Below are 19,737 nucleotides of genomic sequence, written 5' to 3'. Positions count from 1 at the left end.
AAAGGGGATATAGTAATAAAAAGGTCCCCTCGCCGGCCGGCACGACGCACGGCGACCGCCGGACGTGTCGCCGTGCCGCGGGCGTCGGCAACGACGAGCACGACGACGCATCGCAACCCCTTGCTGCCCTCCCTCCCTGCCCATGTCGGATCGACCCCTCGCAGTCGAAGCCGTACACTGTCGTAAGGCAGATGGGTCAGGGTTGGGCTTGGACATGAGTCTTGAGGCCCAGTTTTTTTCTCCAACCAGAATTAGATAAAGATTAAAATTTCCGTGTCACGTTTTTTAAACTTCTAAACGGTGTGTTTCGTACGAAAACTTTCTATATGAAAGATGCTCTAAAATATAATATTAATCCATTTTTAAAATTTGTAATAATTAAAACTCAATCAATCATACGTTAATACCACCTCGTTTTACGTAAAAAACTTAATATTCATCTTCATCTCCATCTTCAGAAGATTCAAATACCATCTTAGGTGGTGTTTGAGCCAGTTTGGATAATGGATTAAGAGAAAAAAAAATCACCTATCAACATGATTCTCTTTTGGATATTAGAGGTTAGTCGATTTCTTCTGCCTTCCATTATCATCTCCCTCTCACTCATTTTAATATTTTATCGTAACCCTGCACTCATTTTGCTAATCACAATCCCAACCCTCTTAACATACTATAAAAAAAATCATAGAACAAGTTTAATAATATAATAACTACTAGCTTAAAAAATTAAGGCATTATATATGACCAACCTAATAGTTTACTCATGGAATACTAAGTAATATATAGATATAGACATATTGTATCATTAATATCTAACACACTTATCTCTCTCACACAGTATATTGAAGTTTGTGCTGTACGGTTGACTATAAATTTAGAGCTCGTTTTTCTTCTCTCTCCTCCACATAAATACAAGTATGATGTGATAACTTGTACGCCTCATTTATACTTATAGTATCAGCTTATTGTACCCGCTCTTTTTTTAAAGGTTAAGCAACTGATTTCTCCTTTGAAACAACAGAATTTTAGAATGTTTCTTATAGGACTAAATGGCTAAAACTCTCGCAAAAATCGTTTAAATTCTGTGCATTGGTATGATCATGCCATGAGGCTATTGAGGGTGCATGCAAACAGGGTGACTCATTAGCACACGATCAACTAAGTATTAGCTATAAAAACCTTGAAAAATGGCCGGTTTAATATGTTTTTCTAAAAATAATTTCTATATAACCTTTTTTAATATACAATGCTTAGATGTTCGGAAAACGTACGTGCGAAAGACGAGGGAGTAGAAATTAAGGAGCGTGTACTACAAAACACACCATGAGCAGACCATATAAATATGTTAGTGCCAAGACGGTAAGTTTGGCATGTTTGTATGGATATACTCTAAGAGCAAGTTTAATAGTATAGCCAACTACTAGCTTTAATTTATCTATAACCAATCTAATAGCTTATCCAAGCCAACTACTAGCTTTAATTTATCTATAACCAATCTAATAGCTTATCCATACAATAGTTACATACTACACTATTAATACCTGGTCCCACCTGTCATACACACACTGCGTCTTGAAATCTGTGCTACAGCTGGCTATAAATATATAGCCCGCTGCTCTTTTCTCTTCTTATTTATCTTCTTAAATTATATTTACAGCTGGTTTATAGCCTACTATTGTACCTGCTCTGAAACGTTTATTTTTATGAAAATACTAGGATGAACGGACGAGCACGCTACATGCTAGTATACTACTAGTAGTGAGCATTGTGTTTCCACGATGCAGAGCTGACAAAATGATTAGCAAATTATCACCAATGTGTCAAGTGGACGCAACACACACGTACTAGTAGTACAAAACACACAAATGGCGTTTGATGATGAGGACGTCGATCGAACAAGCTAGCTTACAGAAGACATGCTCCAGGATCGATTTATAATTAGCTGGACAAATCGCGGGATTTCCTTGAACATCCCAACTAATCGTACCATATATCCTAGCTACTCGATCGTGACTAACATCGTCCACTCGTCTTGTTGAGTCTTTGCCTAGGGTCTTTCGGAAAAAAAAAGTCTTTGCCGAGTGGTACATCCTCATTCAAAGAATCAACTTTAGGTATGATTCTAGATCCAAATTTATCCTTAGAAATTGATTCTTTTTCAAATGGAGATAGTAACATAGTAATTCCTCCGTTCTAAAATATAAACATTTTTAGAAAAGTAACAAGTCAAACATTTTTTATTTTAACCATTAATAGGGAAAAAAAATCAATCATGTAAAATTGATGTTACTAGATTTATTATTGAACAAACTATTCTAATATGCAACTTTTTTATTTAAAATATCTTACTTTTATAGATATTGTTGATCAAAGTAGCATCTCGGAGACCATATGTCAGGATAAAAAATACTTATATTTTGGAACGGAGGGAGTAGTTGTAGTATGATGGACTTCCCTAGATACTTAATACTATTATCAGTTTCGGATATCTGTTTAGTATACAGTCGCCCGAATTAAATAATACTAGATTCTTAATTTTTAAGAGCAATTTAGAAGGATCCACTATTGGAAAAACATAAGAAGGGTGAGATTGCTTTTTGTCAGCTCCACAACTAAGCTATTTCAGACATTAAAACTCTGCCAAACACAGAGATTTGAAACTCTACCAAATATATATGCTAACTCAAGACTGTCATACTATTTCCACCTATATATTCATGGTTTTATGATAAGAGGGAGAGCACGGAGGACCAACGTATATCTTCCCGACATTTTCCCAAACGGCCGATTGCATATTTGCATGCCCACACAAAAGTTATTACTCTTCGCAAGGAAACAATTTTTTTTACACTAGCCGTATGTTTAGTTCGTGTGCCAATTCTTTTTAAATATATGGACACACATTTGAAGTATTAAATGTAGACTAATAACAAAACAAGTTACAGATTCCACCTGTAAACTGCGAGACAAATTTATTAAGCCTAATTAATTTGTCATTAGCAAATGTTTACTGTAGCATCACATTATCAAATCATGGCGTAATTAGGCTCAAAAGATTCGTCTCCCAATTTACATGTAAACTGTGCAATTGATTTTTTTTCGTCCATATTTAATGCTCCATATATGTGTCAAACATTTAATGTGACGGAATTTTTTGAAGTTTGAAGGGAACTAAACCCTGCCACTGTTAAAAAAAACAATATTCTACTAGTATTTTTTTTTCTCCAATAGAAGAACTGATATTTTTTTTTGACGCACTTGAAAAACACCAGCTGCTTTGCTAGCTGAGCAACCAGAGGCCAGAGCAGCAGCAGCAGCAGCAGCAGAACGAGAGCCGCCGCGCCGCGTGCGTTTCGTTTTTTTGCTTTCCCACTCCCGAGACGCCGCAGAGCGCACCTCGCTCTTCGTGCTGCTGCTGCTCGCCTCGCCGCCGCCGCCGCCGCCGCCGGAGTAGCCGAGCTTGTGTGCGTGGTTCATCTGGCAAGAGCTAGCGCCGAACCCCGCGGCGCCGGCGCGGCGGTCGTGCCATGCGTGGAGGAGGAGGAGGAGGAGGACTCTGAAGTGAACTGCCATGGCGAGCATGAAGCAGCAGCAGACGCCGGCGAGCTCCGCGGTGACCGCGGCGGCGGCGGCCTCCTCCTCCGCCACCGCCGCCGTGGCCGCATGCGAAGGTATACTGCTTTTTTTTTTCTCTTCTCCTCGCTCGTCTGGTGGCGGTGGCTGACGCGGCGGCTGCGGCGGTGCAGGGGAGCGGAAGGCGGCGGCGATCAACTCGGAGCTGTGGCACGCGTGCGCCGGCCCGCTCGTGTCGCTGCCGCCGGTGGGCAGCCTCGTCGTCTACTTCCCGCAAGGCCACAGCGAGCAGGTCATCATCATCTCTCTCTCTCTCTCTCTCCTCTTCTTCCATCATCGACCTAGTTTGATCGAAGACTTCTTCAGTTCTTGCTGTTTAATCTCTGCTGTATTTTGGATGCTCTCTCCTCTCCTCTAGTATAATGTTAATCTGATGCTGCTGCTCATGGCAAGGTTGAAAATTTGTGGTCTTTTTTGTGCGTTTTGAGGTGAAACTCTCAGATTTCTGTGGGTTGTTCAATGGGAATTTTTTTTCTTTTGGTTAATTACAGAAAAGAACTTTTCTTTATTTCTTTCTGTATGTACTGTTGCAGTGATTGATACAGTGCAACGATCCTTCTCAGAGCAAATGTTTTACTTACACCCCAAATAAACTTTTGGCTTTGGATATTTGATCTCCTATGGAAGATAATTTTTTTATAACAAAAGAGTTGAAGAGTATTTCTCACATGATGCATTGTTCACTGCTAATGTATGTGAGGATTTTACTTGCTAGCAGAGACATCTCTGCTTGTATGTAGCTACTAATAACTGTACTTGTTCATTACCAAAGTGGTTGGGAGCATTGGGCCTACTGGCTTCCCTTTTCTGTTGCCCTACTAGTATGGTGAGTACTGTTTCGATGTTAATGTGGTTTGGTCTCCATGAAGCATCTTATGGGATTTGGATTTCTTGCATCCATGACCCTGAGATGGATCATTTCTAGTCCAACCGATTGTAATAAATAAATACTCCTACTTGTTTTGAGAAATTTTGTCAAATGGTAAGGTATGGTGCTCTGATTGAAAAAATAAATAATTAATTATTAGGTCAATAGACAGTCTTGGGAGGACTAATCCTGCAATTATTCGTGCATTTCTTTTTAGAAAGATGAGAAAAAAGGTCCTTTTTCATGAATGATATTTGGTTGCGCTGCACATGATGGTAATTGTACTTATGCGAGTTTATCTAAAAAAAGTTCACTCATGAACCGCACTTTCTGGACTGGACACTACGAAACTTCATTTTTTTATTGAAATTTTGTTGACAGGTGTACAAAAGTAACATAGTATGTTTGAAAGGTTGTACTTTCTTAAATTTTTATGAGATGGTTATCGAGTGCTAGTTTACAGAGTAGTGCAGTAGTACTTTTCTTTTTCCACTTCCATGTTCTTGAGCACAAAACCTTTTTTTTCAGTTTGAAAAAAGTGGATGTTGATCCACATATACTGGCTACTTGGTTCAGCTGACTGCATTTTTCATTGTTTCAGATATTAAGAAATGCTTTCTCCATGCTATTGGAAACAGCAGAATATCTACTTAATCTAAGCTTTTTGTTTCAGGTTGCAGCTTCTATGCAAAAGGATGTGGATGCACATGTTCCAAGCTACCCAAATCTTCCCTCCAAGTTGATATGTCTTCTTCACGGTGTCAATTTGCATGTACCTAAAGCTACTTGCCTTCCATTTTCTCTTTGCTTTAAGAACTAGCAATCAGCAATACTAAAATCATTATCTTTACCTATCAGGCAGACCCAGATACTGATGAAGTTTATGCACAGATGACTCTTCAACCAGTGAATACAGTGAGCAAACAAAAAATTGTGGTTTCCGCAAAAGTTCCTAGTCTGTTCAAATGCACTCATCAATTGCTTTTATCAGTATGGAAAAGAGGCGTTGCAAATATCAGAGCTTGCACTAAAACAAGCAAGGCCACAAATGGAATTCTTCTGTAAGACACTCACCGCAAGTGATACAAGTACACATGGAGGATTCTCTGTGCCTCGCCGTGCCGCAGAGAAGATATTCCCTCCCCTGGTATGTAGGCTTCATATCTTCTGATTTTCTGCAACAAAAGATCTGTTCTTAGCACCATTGTAATTTTGCCACTCTGCACTGTAGGACTTCTCTATGCAACCTCCAGCTCAAGAACTGCAAGCTAGAGATATACATGACAATGTGTGGACATTTCGTCATATATATCGAGGTGTGGAAAATTTAACATTCAGTATAACATTCTTTGTAAAATGGCAGGATAAATGAGATTCTCCATGCATCTAGTATCTACTTTTGTTCTGGATAGCCCCTCCATTGACCTTGGTAAGGCAGAGTATGCCTTTGCAGTTTCGGAAATTGAATTTGATCTATAGTTTTCCTATAATAATACCAACATGGGTACCACTTCTGCATCAGTTTTCTATTATTAAGCTAATTAATAGTGAACGATAATGTCTGTCTTATGGTTTATAAAAGTTAACAGAGGTCCCTAGTTCTATACTTCTATTGAATGTCTTTGATGCGTATATGTAAAGTTTGGAGACAGTTAATTATTTCTGTGCTTTGTGTTATCAGGTCAACCAAAAAGACATTTACTTACTACTGGTTGGAGCCTTTTCGTGAGTGGCAAGAGGTTATTTGCTGGTGATTCTGTTATTGTTGTGAGGTGAACTCCATGCTTCTTTCCTTAGTTCCATCTAATAAAAGCTTCTCCTAGTTTAGGTACAGAATAAACAGCAAAATCCAAGATGTAAATGCCCCCTTTTTTTTTTATTGTCATGTTATTTTCAGGGATGAAAAGCATCAACTTCTACTAGGAATCAGGCGTGCTAACAGACAACCGACTAATATATCATCTTCAGTACTTTCAAGCGACAGTATGCACATAGGAGTCCTTGCTGCGGCTGCCCATGCTGCTGCCAACAGTAGCCCTTTTACCATATTTTATAACCCTAGGTTTGCGTGCTGACTTTATACTCCTGTCTGTATTGTTTACTGTACATTCAATAGCTAAGTTGTATAGACAAAACTGAATAGCTCTGAGTATTGTGTTTTGACGTGTATGAACTTTCAGGGCCAGTCCTACTGAATTTGTTATCCCATTTGCAAAATACCAGAAGGCACTGTATAGTAATCAGATATCTTTAGGAATGCGGTTTCGCATGATGTTTGAAACCGAGGAATTAGGAACAAGAAGGTACGCTGGCATTTATTATCCGTAAAACACATACTTTTGAAACATAATGAGATTCATGCATTTTGCTTTCTTTTTAAAACATGGAGAAAAAAAAATCATGGCTATGTTGTCCGTATAGGTAAATATCTACCTTTTCAGGTACATGGGTACAATAACTGGAATAAGTGACCTAGATCCTGTGAGATGGAAAAACTCCCAATGGCGCAATTTACAGGTTGAATTCCTGAATACCTTTCAAGTTGTGTTAATCTTTTTCCACCCTTCATTTTTCTTCCATTTCGCTGATTTGATTTCTATAGGTTGGCTGGGATGAGTCTGCAGCTGGTGAAAGGAGGAACAGAGTTTCAATCTGGGAGATTGAACCGGTTGCAGCTCCCTTTTTTCTATGTCCCCAACCTTTTTTTGGTGTGAAGCGCCCCAGGCAATTAGGTATGACTGATATTAGTATGTTCAACAAGAATACTCAACACTGATTTCCTTCAAATGGCCTCTGAACATTTGGTTGCAAATACCTTTCCTTAATTTAAACAGTATGCGCATATACTAGTTTGGTACTTCTCTGCTCATATTTTTTACTTATTCTATGTGTGCTGGAAACAATTGGTCTGCATATTTGTTAAACATTAGACATCGATGCGGAATTACTTAATGGGTTATTGTGTATGGTTATAGTAGACTGAACAGGATAACAAGTGTATAAATTTCGAAACCAGGATTGCTATAGGCTAATTACATTATCGCATTAGCATATGTTTTTTTTATGGTAGTATATTTCATATTCTTTTATCTGAATTAACAGATGACGAGTCAGAGATGGAAAACCTTTTCAAGAGGGCAATGCCTTGGCTTGGTGAGGAGGTATGCATAAAGGATACTCAAAACCAGAACAGTACAGCACCTGGTCTAAGTTTGGTTCAGTGGATGAACATGAACAGGCAGCAGAGCTCATCATTGGCTAACACCGCTGCGCAGTCTGAGTACCTGCAAGCTCTAGGTAACCCTGCCATGCAAAACCTTGCTGCTGATGAACTTGCAAGGCAACTATATGTCCAGAACAATCTCCTTCAACAGAACTGCATACAGTTTAATTCTCCCAAGCTCCCTCAGCAAATGCAAACCATGAACGATCTGTCCAAGGCGGCAATTCCGTTGAATCAGCTTGGTGCTATCATCAATCCTCAAGATCAGAAACAAGATGCTGTCAACCATCAGAGACAGCAGAACTCCATACAAGTGATTCCCCTGAGCCAAGCTCAATCTAATCTCGTCCAGGCTCAGGTGATTGTTCAGAATCAGATGCAACAGCAGAAGCCATCTCCAACTCAAAACCCGCAAAGGATTAATGGCCAGCGGCTGCTTTTGTCTCATCAACAGAAGGATCAAAATTTACAGCTGCAACAGCAGCTTTTACTTCAGCAAAAACAACAGTTACAGCAGCAGCAGCAGCAGCAACAACAGAATCAGCAGCAGCTAAATAAGTCCCTTGGACAGTTGGTAAATCTGGCAAGTCAGCAGTCTAAGTTGTTTGATGAGGAGCTTCAGTTGCAGATATTACAGAAACTGCAGCAGCAATCACTGATGTCACAATCCACATCAACACTCTCACAGCCACCTCTGATCCAAGAACAGCAAAAGTTAATCACGGACATGCAAAAGCAGTTGTCAAATTCACATTCACTTGCTCAGCAACAAATGATGCCCCAACAAGAAATCAAGCCTTCATTGCAAGCAACACCATTGCTACCCACGGTCCAGCAAGAGCAACAGCAGAAGCTTTTACAGAAACAAGTCTCACTTGCAGATGTGTCAGGAGTTGCTTTTCAACCAATTTCATCAACCAATGTGATCCCCAAAACTGGAGGTGCTATGATCATTTCGGGTGCTACACAATCTGTAGTTACAGAGGAAATGCCCTCTTGTTCAACATCTCCATCCACAGCTAATGGAAACCACTTTACACAATCAACCAAAAACAGACATTGCATCAACACAGAAAGGCTGCCACCGTCCACTGCTCCAATGTTGATCCCAACCTCCATTGACGCTGTAACAGCAACTCCACTAATGACCAAGGAATTGCCAAAGCCGAATAATAATGTGAAGCAAAGTGTTGTCAACTCAAAATTACCAAATGTTGCTCCTGGCCCACAAAATTGTATAAACCATGCATTGCAAACAGACAACTTGGAAACATCTTCATCAGCAACTTCATTATGTCCTTCCCGAACAGATGGACTTGTGCATCAAGGTTTCCCCTCTTCTAACTTCAATCAACACCAGATGTTCAAAGATGCACTTCCTGATGTAGAAATGGAAGGTGTGGATCCAAGTAACAGTGGCTTGTTTGGGATCAACAATGATAACCTGTTAGGATTCCCAATAGAAACAGAGGACTTGCTGATAAATGCACTTGATTCTGTCAAGTATCAGAATCACATATCAACTGATGTTGAAAACAACTACCCGATGCAAAAGGATGCTCTGCAAGAAATATCAACCTCCATGGTTTCCCAGTCATTTGGTCAGTCGGATATGGCTTTTAATTCCATTGATTCTGCGATCAATGATGGTGCCTTCTTGAACAAAAATTCCTGGCCCGCTGCCCCTCTGCTGCAGAGAATGCGGACATTCACCAAGGTATTGGCTTTTCCTTAGCTTAGGTTATGATGGTGTAGCATTCAAGATGTGTGTTTTTGTGGCTCGTATGCTAGTAAGCCTAATCTAAGAATTATAGGTGTACAAACGAGGAGCTGTAGGCCGGTCTATTGACATCGGCAGGTACTCTGGATATGAAGAGTTGAAGCATGCTTTGGCTCGCATGTTTGGTATAGAGGGTCAACTTGAAGATCGACAGAGAATAGGCTGGAAACTGGTCTACAAGGATCACGAGGATGACATCCTGCTTCTTGGTGATGACCCATGGGAGTAAGTATATCTATCTTTCTCCTTATGTGAACCTTTAATTTCCTGCTCTAAAATAGGCCCCAAGATAATAAAGATTGCTAAAATTGACAGCTAAAGATATGTTTACCAGAGTGAAATATGGTTAATCCAGCATGATAATATGACAGAAAAATATGTTTATTCATAAACTGAAAAACAATGCGTGTACAAGATGTGCAAGTGAACTATTCGATGAAAGATTTTACTGGTTAGTTATTCTAATATGAGCTGTTGCGGATTATGTAGGGAGTTTGTGAACTGTGTAAGATGCATTAGGATTCTATCACCTCAAGAAGTGCAACAGATGAGCTTGGATGGTGATCTGGGGAGCAATGTCCTCCCCAACCAGGCTTGCAGCAGCTCAGATGGGGTGAATGGTTGGAGGCCTCGCTGTGACCAGAACCCCGGGAACCCTTCCATCGGCCCGTATGATCAATTCGAATGACCTGACTTAGAGGTTCATTCACATATGAAATATTTGACATCCCTGTCTTATTTTGCGTCCATTATGAATTCAGAATGGGATCAGAAGAGATGCAATGGCTACAAAAACCCAGCATAACTATCATCAAATCCGTGGCCTAAAAGGCTATGCGCCGAATTCAGTGTAGAGTGTCAGCTTATAGCTGGGAGGGCAAATGCTCCTCAGAATATTTCTTTTCCTCTTTTGATATATTGTGTAGTTTTTGCATTTGCAAAAAGTTAGAGATAAGAATGGAACTTACCTAGAGCTGTTAACGAGTTGAGACAGGGTTTAGGCGAAATTTAAGATAGTGTATTTTAGAGAAAACATTTGCCCTAACTGTTCTTGGGGTTGTTCAAGCCTCTATTAAGATCAGACCCAGATTAGAAACCACTATAGCAAATATTCTGCACCTTTCCTTCTTTATCCTGTCATCTTCTCTGCCAATCAATCAATTTCTGAATTGAAGATAGTTTGTTTCACATCATCACATGTAAAATATGGACTGATTCAAAAGCACAGAAATTATATGTATTTGCACTCAAGCTTATAAGCACTAAAATTGAAACCACTGCGAATTCTGTAACTGTTGTCTATCAATTAATGGTGTAAACATCTTATTTACAAACAAGAGGAGAACCATTTGACAATGCACATACAATTCATTGTTGAGTGAATCCTTCTGGACGAATGAGTGTTGAGCTTCAGGTCTCGGTCTTTGGTTCGAGCTGTTCCAGTTCCTCCATGAACTCTTGTGTCATCTTGACATAATCCTCCAAGTGCACCCTTTTCCATTCCTACAGATAACACATTGCACAGGAATTAAAGGTACCGAGGACATCACAATTCGACAACAGAAGATTCAAAGAAGTTGACAGCAGAAGAGAGAAGAGCAATGAATGAGCAGGGCTCAAAAGTCAGTAAACATTCTACACAGCTAATTGACCATGGAGTATAAGTCTACCAGTTCTTGAGTGTGTGCTCTATAATTAACCAAAAGATCTGACATGCCATTTCTATTCAGGTTCGAATTTGACCAACTGATTCACGTCTATGTTAAATGATTGATGACTGATTGAAGTTAGTGATCTTGGTCACTCAGAGGAACAAGGATTGCTGAACTGACAGTAGAACTAGAAATGGCTTTCTACGGATGCATATACTATTTCTGCAAGAGCTTGCAGCTCTCATGGTGTTGGCTGCCAGGTTGTTGCATTGGATGATTATGATAACATGGTTTCGCAAATACGTGAATTGAGTATCATTGTGTTAAGAACCATGATAGCATAGTGTTAGGACGTTATACACTGTTATGGCATATGGAAGTTTTTTTTTTTTTTAAAAAAAGGAAACATCCTCACCTCAAAGTCCCATTCACCATAGAGGTCAGGATCATCCTGATTGCCCCAAATGTATGCATAAGCAAGCAATTTCTCCGATGTGTCCTGAAAATCCAAACCATCCCATCTTACTGAAGCCATATGATGAAAAGAAGAAGCTAATCAAAACATTTCTCCTTCAAGACACAGGGTCCAATCTTGCTGAACATTCAGAATTTCAGTACAGCATGACAGACTGCTGAAGCAGCAATTTCAGGCAATCTAAACAATCGGAATTTGCTAAGTACATAGTAGAGATAGGCTTACAGTTAGTGATATCTCAACGGTTCTCTTGACATACTCCTCATCTTCAAATATATCCAGCACATTGAGCTCCCTGTCAGTGATGCCCTTGAAAACCTGCACAACATACATAAAAGAAGAGTACAGATTAACTGGCCTTAATTTTCTCCACATGCTGATTTAGCAACAAGCACTTGTGATTTTTCTCTTCACTTGACTCTTCAGCTTTCTTGAATCTTTGATTGCCTAACCGAGAGAGGAAGCAAGAGGGGCTTACCTTCCCTGAGACCTCCTTGCCGTCGACGGGAAGAATCGCCGGGTAAACGCGCCCCTTGATGCTGAACCTCTGGCTGCAGGAGACGGTGGCCGATCAGAATTTCGCAGCAGAGAGGAGGGGATTCTTGGCAAGAAGAAGAAGAAGAAACAGATGTCTCGTGGACGGACTGGTTTGGGAGGACGGCCGGGGAGGAGGACGGCGAGCGGCCGATGAGGACGCGCACCACCTCCTCCGCCATTAGCGTCCCGTAGACGAACACGCGGTGGGAAGCCGCCGCCGCCGCCATGGCGATGGAGGAAGGAAGAACACCCGAGGCGGCAGGAGGACGAAGGCAACTAACGAGCAGAGAGAAGCGGATGAGTCTATGACAGGTGGGGCCAGAGACCGATGAGTCTATGGCAGGCGGGGCCAGGATGCCAGATAAACAATCTTGGAGGTCAAATGGTCAATCGATCGGCGATGAGTCGACCAGACTCGCCGCGCCGTCGACACCGGCGAGCACACCGTCCTCATTCGGATTCGGATTCTGCCTTCCCGACCTGCCTCAACGCCTCGGATTCGCCGGTCGCCGGTGGTTGCTTCCATGGGCTCATCTACGCCTACGATGACCACGGCGGCGAGGACTAGCGCTACCGTGCTCTCCCGCCGCCTCCCTTCCAACCCGACTCCTGGTCGGCGGCGGAGGCGGCACCTACCGCTTCGACACGGCGCGCCGCCGACGACTGGACGCTGCCGTTCGATCGGCGGCCTCGCCGAGTACGTCCCGGAGCACGGCCTCTCACCGGCTAGTGATGGCAGTGGCATGGTCCTCTCTCTGCCACGGACCTTGACGCCGGCAAGCCGCCGGTGTGGTCGCAGCCTTCTTCCTCGGGATTACACGCTGCCCGGCGCGCTCAATCCCGTCGGCTCAGACCTCGTCGGCAGGTTCCTGCATCGCCAGGTTCTTGGAGACCGACGACGAACACCGTGATGGCCCGGAGCTGTTCGTGGTGTTCACCGCCGTCGAGGTGGAGCTCTGCGACGACGGCGATGCACAGGTCTCTGATGTATAAGCTCATCAGCAATATATTGTACTCCATTGGGTGCTAACAGCTTTGATTACAGCTGATTATTAATCATCGGAAAGCAAGTTTAGAGAAGCACCGTATATTTTCACTGAGCACCGTATGTCGTCTAAAAATAGTTATAACAGAAAAACTAGCCAACGGAATGCCGTAGGAACGGGAGAAGTGAAACGATATCCAATCTTATCTGTTCCCTTTCTACCTCTCTCTCCCGGAGCTTTGCTTGGTCGTCCTCCTCCTTCGCCTCTCCTCCTCTACGCCTCTCTCCCTCTCTAACTCCTCTCTTCATTCCTAATTAATGTGGCTGGGCAAGTACTCACTGCAAGCCCTGCGACAAGACCAGAGCGGTGTTAGCTCTCGTTGTGCGGAACATCACATCGTTGATGGTGGTCATGGGAACTCTCGTGTACTAGGTGCTTAGGAAGAGCTTCAATGAGTTCGAGCTAGGAGGAGAGATTGAGGTGTCCGTCCTACTGTCACAGGCGATGTCCATAACCATCATGGTCACATGCGTGTCGAGGATGTAGCAGCGGCGATCCGAATCAAGGATGGCAACAAGAAGGAATAGTGTTCTTCCACCTCCAAGGAAGATAGCCATCTTATTTTTGTGCTTGCCTCGTCTCTTTTCCCTTTTTCTCATAGCTCCCATCGGCATGAGGGCCTAATATCCATGAAACATGCTTGATACCCACAAGATACCTAATGCTTAGGTATCGAGTTTCTAATACATAGGTATCATGTAACTGGTACCCAGATTGTTTCGACTGATATCATAGGTATCAGGCCTGATACCTAGGGTAGCAAGGTACCTGGTACCTAGATCGGCATGAATCCCATAGGTACCAGATCTGGTACTGGGCATCGGGTACCTGGGGTATCATATACCTGGTACCTAAACCAGCCTGATACCTGGGGTAGCAAGGTACCTGGTACCTAGATCGGCATGAATCCCATAGGTGCCATATTTGGTACTGGGCATTGGGTACCTAGGGTATCAGATATCTGGTATCTAGACCAGCCTGATACCTGGGGTAGCAAGGTACCTGGTACCTAGATCGGCATGAATCCCATAGGTACCAGATCTGGTATAGGGCATCGAGTACCTGGGGTATCAGATACCTGGTACCTAGACCAGCCTGATATCTAAAGGTACCATACCTAGTACTAAGATATCATGGTACATGGGGTATTCGGTACCTGGTACCATCTGAGTACGTTGGGTACCTAGGTATCATATACCTGGTACCTAGACCAGCCTGATACCTAAAGGTACCATACCCAGTACTAGATATTATGATATATGGGGTATCCGGTACCTGGTACCACCTAAGTATCGAGTACCTAGTGTGTTGTGTCTCTAGTGAAAGACTGAAAGACAACCATAAGCCTGTAGACTCTCACGTGATTATGTGAACATACACTGACGCTTTGACCCTTGTATGGAATTACGTGAAGTGGATAGATTGACAGAAGTGGTTGATTGGTCAAACAATAATCCTCATTAAGTTATCCCGTTAGGACGGGAGTCCGTGGTGTAGCAGTCCTCTAGTTATAATTATCTACAGTTCACACATAGCTTTAAATATTATTCACGTCCAGATCACACGCCCTCGCCTTCCTCCCTTCCCACCCGCCGCGTCCCCCGGACGCCCCCGCACTCACCCCTCTTCTCCGCCGCCACCAGAGTGGACCTCGTCGGTGGCCAACTCCTCCTCCCCTCTCTCCACTCCATCTTCCTCCGCCATTCCCTTCCCATCATCTGTCCGCCGCCGGTGACTATCCGATTCGCTTATGTTGAAATTATAAGCACATAATGATTTAATTTATTCCATAAATAAATCATGACATTGCAGATATAAACTAGCATGAACGCATCATTAGGTCTACATATGTAAACTAAACAGTAAAATATGAACAGATCAAATATGCGCAACATGTCGAACACGTACCGAGGTGGCGGAAAGACCGGTTGCTCGGCAGGGACTACTCGCGGTTGCAGGCGTCGACGAAGGTGCGCAGCACGCGAGCGAAGAGGAAGGCGAGCCATCGCGGACGAACAGGGAGCAGTCGCGCGAAGCGCTTCCCAAAAACCTTATTTCCGCCTTCTCCCGGTGCATGACGTCGAAGGCAGAGGTTCCGGAGATCTGCTCTCCCGATCGCCGGTGCACACCGGCGAGCGGGATGGAGTAGTCTATGAGCGATGGCGCAGCACAGAGTAGGAGGCAAACCGTAGATTGTTCCGGAGATCTACTCTCCCGATCGCCGGTGCACACCGGCGAGTGGGATGGAGTAGTCTACGAGCGATGGCGCAGCACAGAGTAGGAGGCAAACCCTAGATTGATTTTGCGTGTGTTGCGTGAAGGCGGCGGCTCGGTTTATATAGAGATAGATCGCTTGATCAGGTGCAGCACAGAGTAGGAGGCAAACCCTAGATTGATTTCGCGTGTGTTGCGTGAAGGCGGCAGCTCGGTTTATATAGAGATAGATCGTATGATCAGGGCGCCCGCATGATCTCCACTCCGCGTAACCGAATCGGATAAGTCGCTTTGCAACGAGAAAGATCGTTTGGCTTCGTGAAAACCCTAGTTATTCGTGGTGGGGGAGAAGAAGATCCAGAGCAATCCAATCCAATCAATCCAATCAATCTTTAGTAAGATTACTTCATTTTGGGGACGATCATCGATTCATCCGATCGATCGACGATGAGTGTTCGTCGGTTTGTTCATCTGGTGCTGGAGGAGTTCGCCCCACGCCGCAGCAACTACACGCTGCGGAACATAGACATGGACCGCTTCTTCCTCCCACGTCCATCTCCGGTGCCATCCGCCGCCGCCGCCGCCGACGCGGTGGAGTACGGCAGCCTGCCATGCCCGGCCATGACCTTCTACCCTCCCTCCTCCAGCTTGTCCGGGAACCAGAACATGGAGTTCTTCCTCCTTGGAGGCAACCACAACATGGTGGTCGCCGCCGACCAGAGCTGCCGCACCGTCCTCTACGACCCCGGCGAGCACGCCGTCCGCACCATGCCCGCCCTCCCCTACCAGGTGACATTGCCTGCCACCTCTGTCACCGTCGGCGACGACCTCTACATCCTCGATGTCGACGACGGTGGAAGCTTCCATGGGCTCATCTATGAGGATGGATTGAACGAGGATTGGCGCTGCTGCGCGCTCCCGCCGCCGCCGCTGTCCGACTTCGAAGTCGACTCCTACGCTGTGATCGGTGGCACGGACATCTGGTTATCCACGCACGACAATGGCGGCATCTACTGCTTCGACACGGTGCGCCATGCGTGGAGCACAGTGGCCACAAGATGGACGCTGCCATTTGTTGGTCTCGCCGAGTATTGCCATGAGCACGGCCTTTGGTTTGGCCTCTCACACAGCACCAGAGACAGGAGGAAGAGGAGCTTGGTGCTCTCCGCTCTGGACCTTGATGGCGGCGAGCTGCCGCTGCTTCGCAGCTTTCCTATGGAGTTCACACCGCCAGACGCCCTCAATCTTGTCAGCTCGGACCTCGTGAACCTGGGCTCCGGCAAGTTCTGCATTGCCAGGTTCTTCCGCACCGATGAGGATCATCGCGATGGCGAGGAGCTGTTCGCTGTGTTAACCGCCGTCGAGGTGGAGCGCTGCGATGACGATGAGGATGATGCTGGTGGTGGTGCCAATGGTGGAGGGCTCCGCATGCTGAAGCACAGGTCTGAGATGTACAAGCTCACCAGCGAAATGATGTATTGGGTGCTTTAGTTATCTGGCCAGGGGCCTCAAATCACTGAACCAACCACAATGATTTGAGGCCCTACTTTACTCTAACTGAGCTAGGAAGGATCGATTAAAGGTTTTTATCATAGTCAACTTGCTGGGTGGCCCGCGCAAGGCTAACGCCTATACACAATTATTTTTTTATATGATTTTACTTAAACTTTATTAAATAACCACCTCGTTGTCTTATAAGACTATAAAAGACCAAATCTTAAAATCCCCATGTTTCTAATTTTATAGTAGTTTTTAAAAAGTCACACCACTTACTATCCCTTACTTCTGTCATATCCTTTTTTATTTGCTTGCTCGGTCTTCCACTGTTCCTATTCATTCTCCTTGTAACCTTTAAAAATTGGATCTTATAGTTTTTAGAGTTTATTGTCTCGTTGGGTTTCGTATTTAGATTTTTTTTATAAGTTCTGTCAAACGTTGTCATTATACTCCTCTACGGCCAGTCTGCTGCATCTTCGGTATTTTCAAAATCGAATATAATTATCGTTTAGGTTCTTTCTACTTTATAGAAGTTCCGCCAAAATGTTCGTGGATTTGTCGCTGTACTCCTCTACGGCTCGCCCGCTGCCTCCCTTCTTTATTGTCATTGAGATTTTAAAATCAAACATAATTATCATTGGAGTTTATTTTTTAAAACTTTTTAGAAGCCCGAACCTTTTAAAATTGGACCTTATAGTTTTTAGGGTTTATTGACTCGTTGGATTTTATTTTTTATAATTTTTAGAAATATCGTTAAACGTTGCCACTATACCCATCCGCCGCTTATTTTTTATTGTTGTTGGGATTCGTAAAATCGAACATAACTATCGTTGGAATTCATTTTTTTACTTTCTAGAAGTCCCATCAACTATTGCCGGCTCTGCCATTGTACTACTGTACGACCCGCCCGTTGCCTATCATTTTTATTGTCATTGAGATTTTAAAAATTAAATATAATTATCATTGGGGTTTATTTTTCGACTTTCTATAAGTCCCGCCAACCGCCTTAACCGGTTGCTTTACGACCTATCCATCATCATTCATTTTAATCGTCATTAAGATTATATTTGGTGTTTTATTAATAATTTTTACATGTCCCATCAACCGCCACCACTATACTCATTTATATGCTTATTACTTAATTAATCTCGTCATGTGTTTTAGATGGTCTTTTCTTTCAATAGTCTTTATTTTTTATCATCAATTTTAGTTATTTATAAATTGTATTCCTAGTTGAAATCTTATTTTTATTTTTCTAATTTAAGAATTTATTTTATTTTTTATTTTGAATATTAACTAATATTGAATTGTGTTATTTTAATATTTTTATTTTTTATTTTTTATTTTTAATTTCAGTTGTTTCAAAATTGTATTCCTTCCTGAACTCTCTTTTTAATTTGTCCAATTTTGGATTTTATTTTATTTTTCATTCTAAATTTTAATTAATCTCGTATTGGGTTTTTATATGTACTATTATTTCAATATTGTCTATACTTAATTCCAACTTTCAGTACTCTTCTTTTATTTTATTTTCTATTTTCTATTTTTTATTTTTATTCTGAATTTAAATTAATCTCGTATTAGGTTTTTTATATGGACTCTTCTTTCAATATTTCATAATTTTAATTTCGAATTTTATTTATTTTTAAATTATATTTCTGCTCGAATTCTTCTTTCTTTTTTTTTTGCTAATTTCGGATTTTATTTTATTTTTTATTCTGAATGTTAATAAATCTCGTATTAGGTTCTTAAATGGACTCTTTTTTCAAGAGTGCTTATTTTTAATTATGAATTTCAGTTATTTTAAATTGTATTTCTAGTTGGACTATTCTTTTCTTTTTCTCCGATCAATATGGGAATTTTTAGCCTCCAAAGCAAACGTGGTGCCTCCTTTCAAAACTGTATGGCACAGTAATATAATAAAATGGTTTTAGAGGGAACCATTTGAATATGTGTCCGATCTTTTGAGTTGTGTCATTGTTGTTATTTGTAATCGTTTTGTGATCAGATATGGCGGTAAATTTTATTTTGTTTCAGTCAATTTTTTTATCGTTAGAGTTATCCTGGGATTCATGCTATTTGGGGGTTCTCAAAGGAGAGGACAGCTCTCAGAGCGGAGTGCTTGATGTAGTTAATTGCATGTGTTACCAGTCATGATGCATGGATACGTGATATTGGTACGGTGATACGGGAATTTTGAAAAACATCAACATGACGATACGGTGAGTATATAAAAAATATTTTTAAAAAACTAAAATATAGAGAAGGTAAAACAATAAGATTACCTTAACAAAACAAAATTCTATGCATTGTTGCCTCTTACAAACAAGTAACAAGCTTAACACCTTGTAACCTTAAATAATAAATATGGTCAGTACTAAACTTATAAAATATATTAGTAGTGTAGCATTGGGGTTTTAATGGGCTATTGAACAAGTGGTTATAGGGCTAGGTATCAGAGAAGTATCCAATAAGTATGGTACGAGTATCGTTAATTATTTTTTATTTTTTCACTGTTTAGTGTCCGTGTCCGATACTCCTTCGATACCGTATCGATGGAGTATCCGATACACGTACGGCAAGAAAATAAAGTATCGGTGTTTCACACTCAGTGGTGAGTATGGGTGTTCTTTTAGTATTTGGTGAGGCTTCCATGTCTTCTCCCACTCGTTGTAGCCTTCTGCCAGCAGTGAGTGATGATGAGTCTGCATCTTCTTGCTCTTTGACCAGTGTGGTCACGCTGTGTGCGCTTTTGGGTTGGTTTGCCCTCTACGGTTATGGGGTAGGGATGTAGGGTGTTGATTTTGAAGTC

General features: G+C 42.3%; 3 protein-coding genes across 5 annotated transcripts; 2 read left to right on the top strand and 1 right to left on the bottom strand.

The window, feature by feature from the left end:
- Positions 1–3,284: 3,284 nt before the first annotated feature.
- Positions 3,285–10,678, top strand: LOC4328265 (auxin response factor 5). 2 transcript variants are annotated; one of them, NM_001409798.1, is made up of 14 exons: positions 3,285–3,671; positions 3,747–3,865; positions 5,175–5,273; positions 5,360–5,416; positions 5,493–5,648; positions 5,733–5,817; positions 6,183–6,273; positions 6,399–6,563; positions 6,682–6,804; positions 6,943–7,018; positions 7,104–7,233; positions 7,604–9,441; positions 9,539–9,729; positions 9,994–10,678. In NM_001409798.1, exons 1-14 carry the CDS (start codon positions 3,572–3,574, stop codon positions 10,190–10,192), a joined length of 3,429 nt encoding a protein of 1,142 aa, NP_001396727.1. In that variant the 5' UTR covers positions 3,285–3,571; the 3' UTR covers positions 10,193–10,678. The 2 variants fall into 2 exon arrangements, with proteins under 2 accessions (NP_001396727.1, NP_001396728.1); NM_001409799.1 differs by lacking the exons at positions 3,285–3,671; positions 3,747–3,865; positions 5,175–5,273; ... (1 more) ...; positions 5,493–5,648; positions 5,733–5,817 and adding an exon at positions 5,828–5,930.
- On the bottom strand, positions 5,520–12,446 carry LOC4328264 (AIG2-like protein D). 2 transcript variants are annotated; one of them, XM_015771568.3, is made up of 6 exons: positions 12,277–12,446; positions 12,110–12,182; positions 11,857–11,949; positions 11,572–11,655; positions 10,870–11,007; positions 5,520–5,676 (listed from the first exon to the last, which is right to left on the bottom strand). In XM_015771568.3, exons 1-5 carry the CDS (start codon positions 12,393–12,395, stop codon positions 10,915–10,917), a joined length of 462 nt encoding a protein of 153 aa, XP_015627054.1. In that variant the 5' UTR covers positions 12,396–12,446; the 3' UTR covers positions 5,520–5,676; positions 10,870–10,914. The 2 variants fall into 2 exon arrangements, with proteins under 2 accessions (XP_015627054.1, NP_001396245.1); NM_001409316.1 differs by lacking the exon at positions 5,520–5,676 and having other exon boundaries at positions 10,691–11,007.
- Positions 12,447–15,854: 3,408 nt separating this feature from the next.
- LOC107275450 (uncharacterized) lies at positions 15,855–16,919 on the top strand. The gene has a single exon (XM_015771565.2). It carries the CDS (start codon positions 15,876–15,878, stop codon positions 16,917–16,919), a length of 1,044 nt encoding a protein of 347 aa, XP_015627051.1. The 5' UTR covers positions 15,855–15,875.
- The last annotated feature ends 2,818 nt before the right edge of the window (positions 16,920–19,737 follow it).

Source organism: Oryza sativa, chromosome 2 (genome assembly GCF_034140825.1).
Source record: "Oryza sativa Japonica Group chromosome 2, ASM3414082v1".
In the NCBI taxonomy this organism is placed as follows: domain Eukaryota; kingdom Viridiplantae; phylum Streptophyta; class Magnoliopsida; order Poales; family Poaceae; genus Oryza; species Oryza sativa.
Note: the sequence above shows the minus strand (reverse complement) of the source record. Positions and strands in the feature narration are given on the sequence as shown.

Excerpts from the sequence above, each read along its gene's own strand:
- LOC107275450 (XM_015771565.2), top strand. The coding sequence starts at position 15,876 with ATGAGTGTTCGTCGGTTTGTTCATCTGGTGCTGGAGGAGTTCGCCCCA.
- LOC4328265 (NM_001409798.1), top strand. The coding sequence starts at position 3,572 with ATGGCGAGCATGAAGCAGCAGCAGACGCCGGCGAGCTCCGCGGTGACC. Across the intron at positions 6,274-6,398 it reads GATTCTGTTATTGTTGTGAG|GGATGAAAAGCATCAACTTC; the intron begins GTGAACTCCATG and ends TGTTATTTTCAG. Across the intron at positions 9,442-9,538 it reads GAATGCGGACATTCACCAAG|GTGTACAAACGAGGAGCTGT; the intron begins GTATTGGCTTTT and ends TAAGAATTATAG.
- LOC4328264 (XM_015771568.3), bottom strand. The coding sequence starts at position 12,395 with ATGGCGGCGGCGGCGGCTTCCCACCGCGTGTTCGTCTACGGGACGCTA. Across the intron at positions 12,183-12,276 it reads CCGGCCGTCCTCCCAAACCA|CCAGAGGTTCAGCATCAAGG; the intron begins GTCCGTCCACGA and ends CGTCTCCTGCAG. Across the intron at positions 11,950-12,109 it reads GCAAGGAGGTCTCAGGGAAG|GTTTTCAAGGGCATCACTGA; the intron begins GTAAGCCCCTCT and ends TATGTTGTGCAG.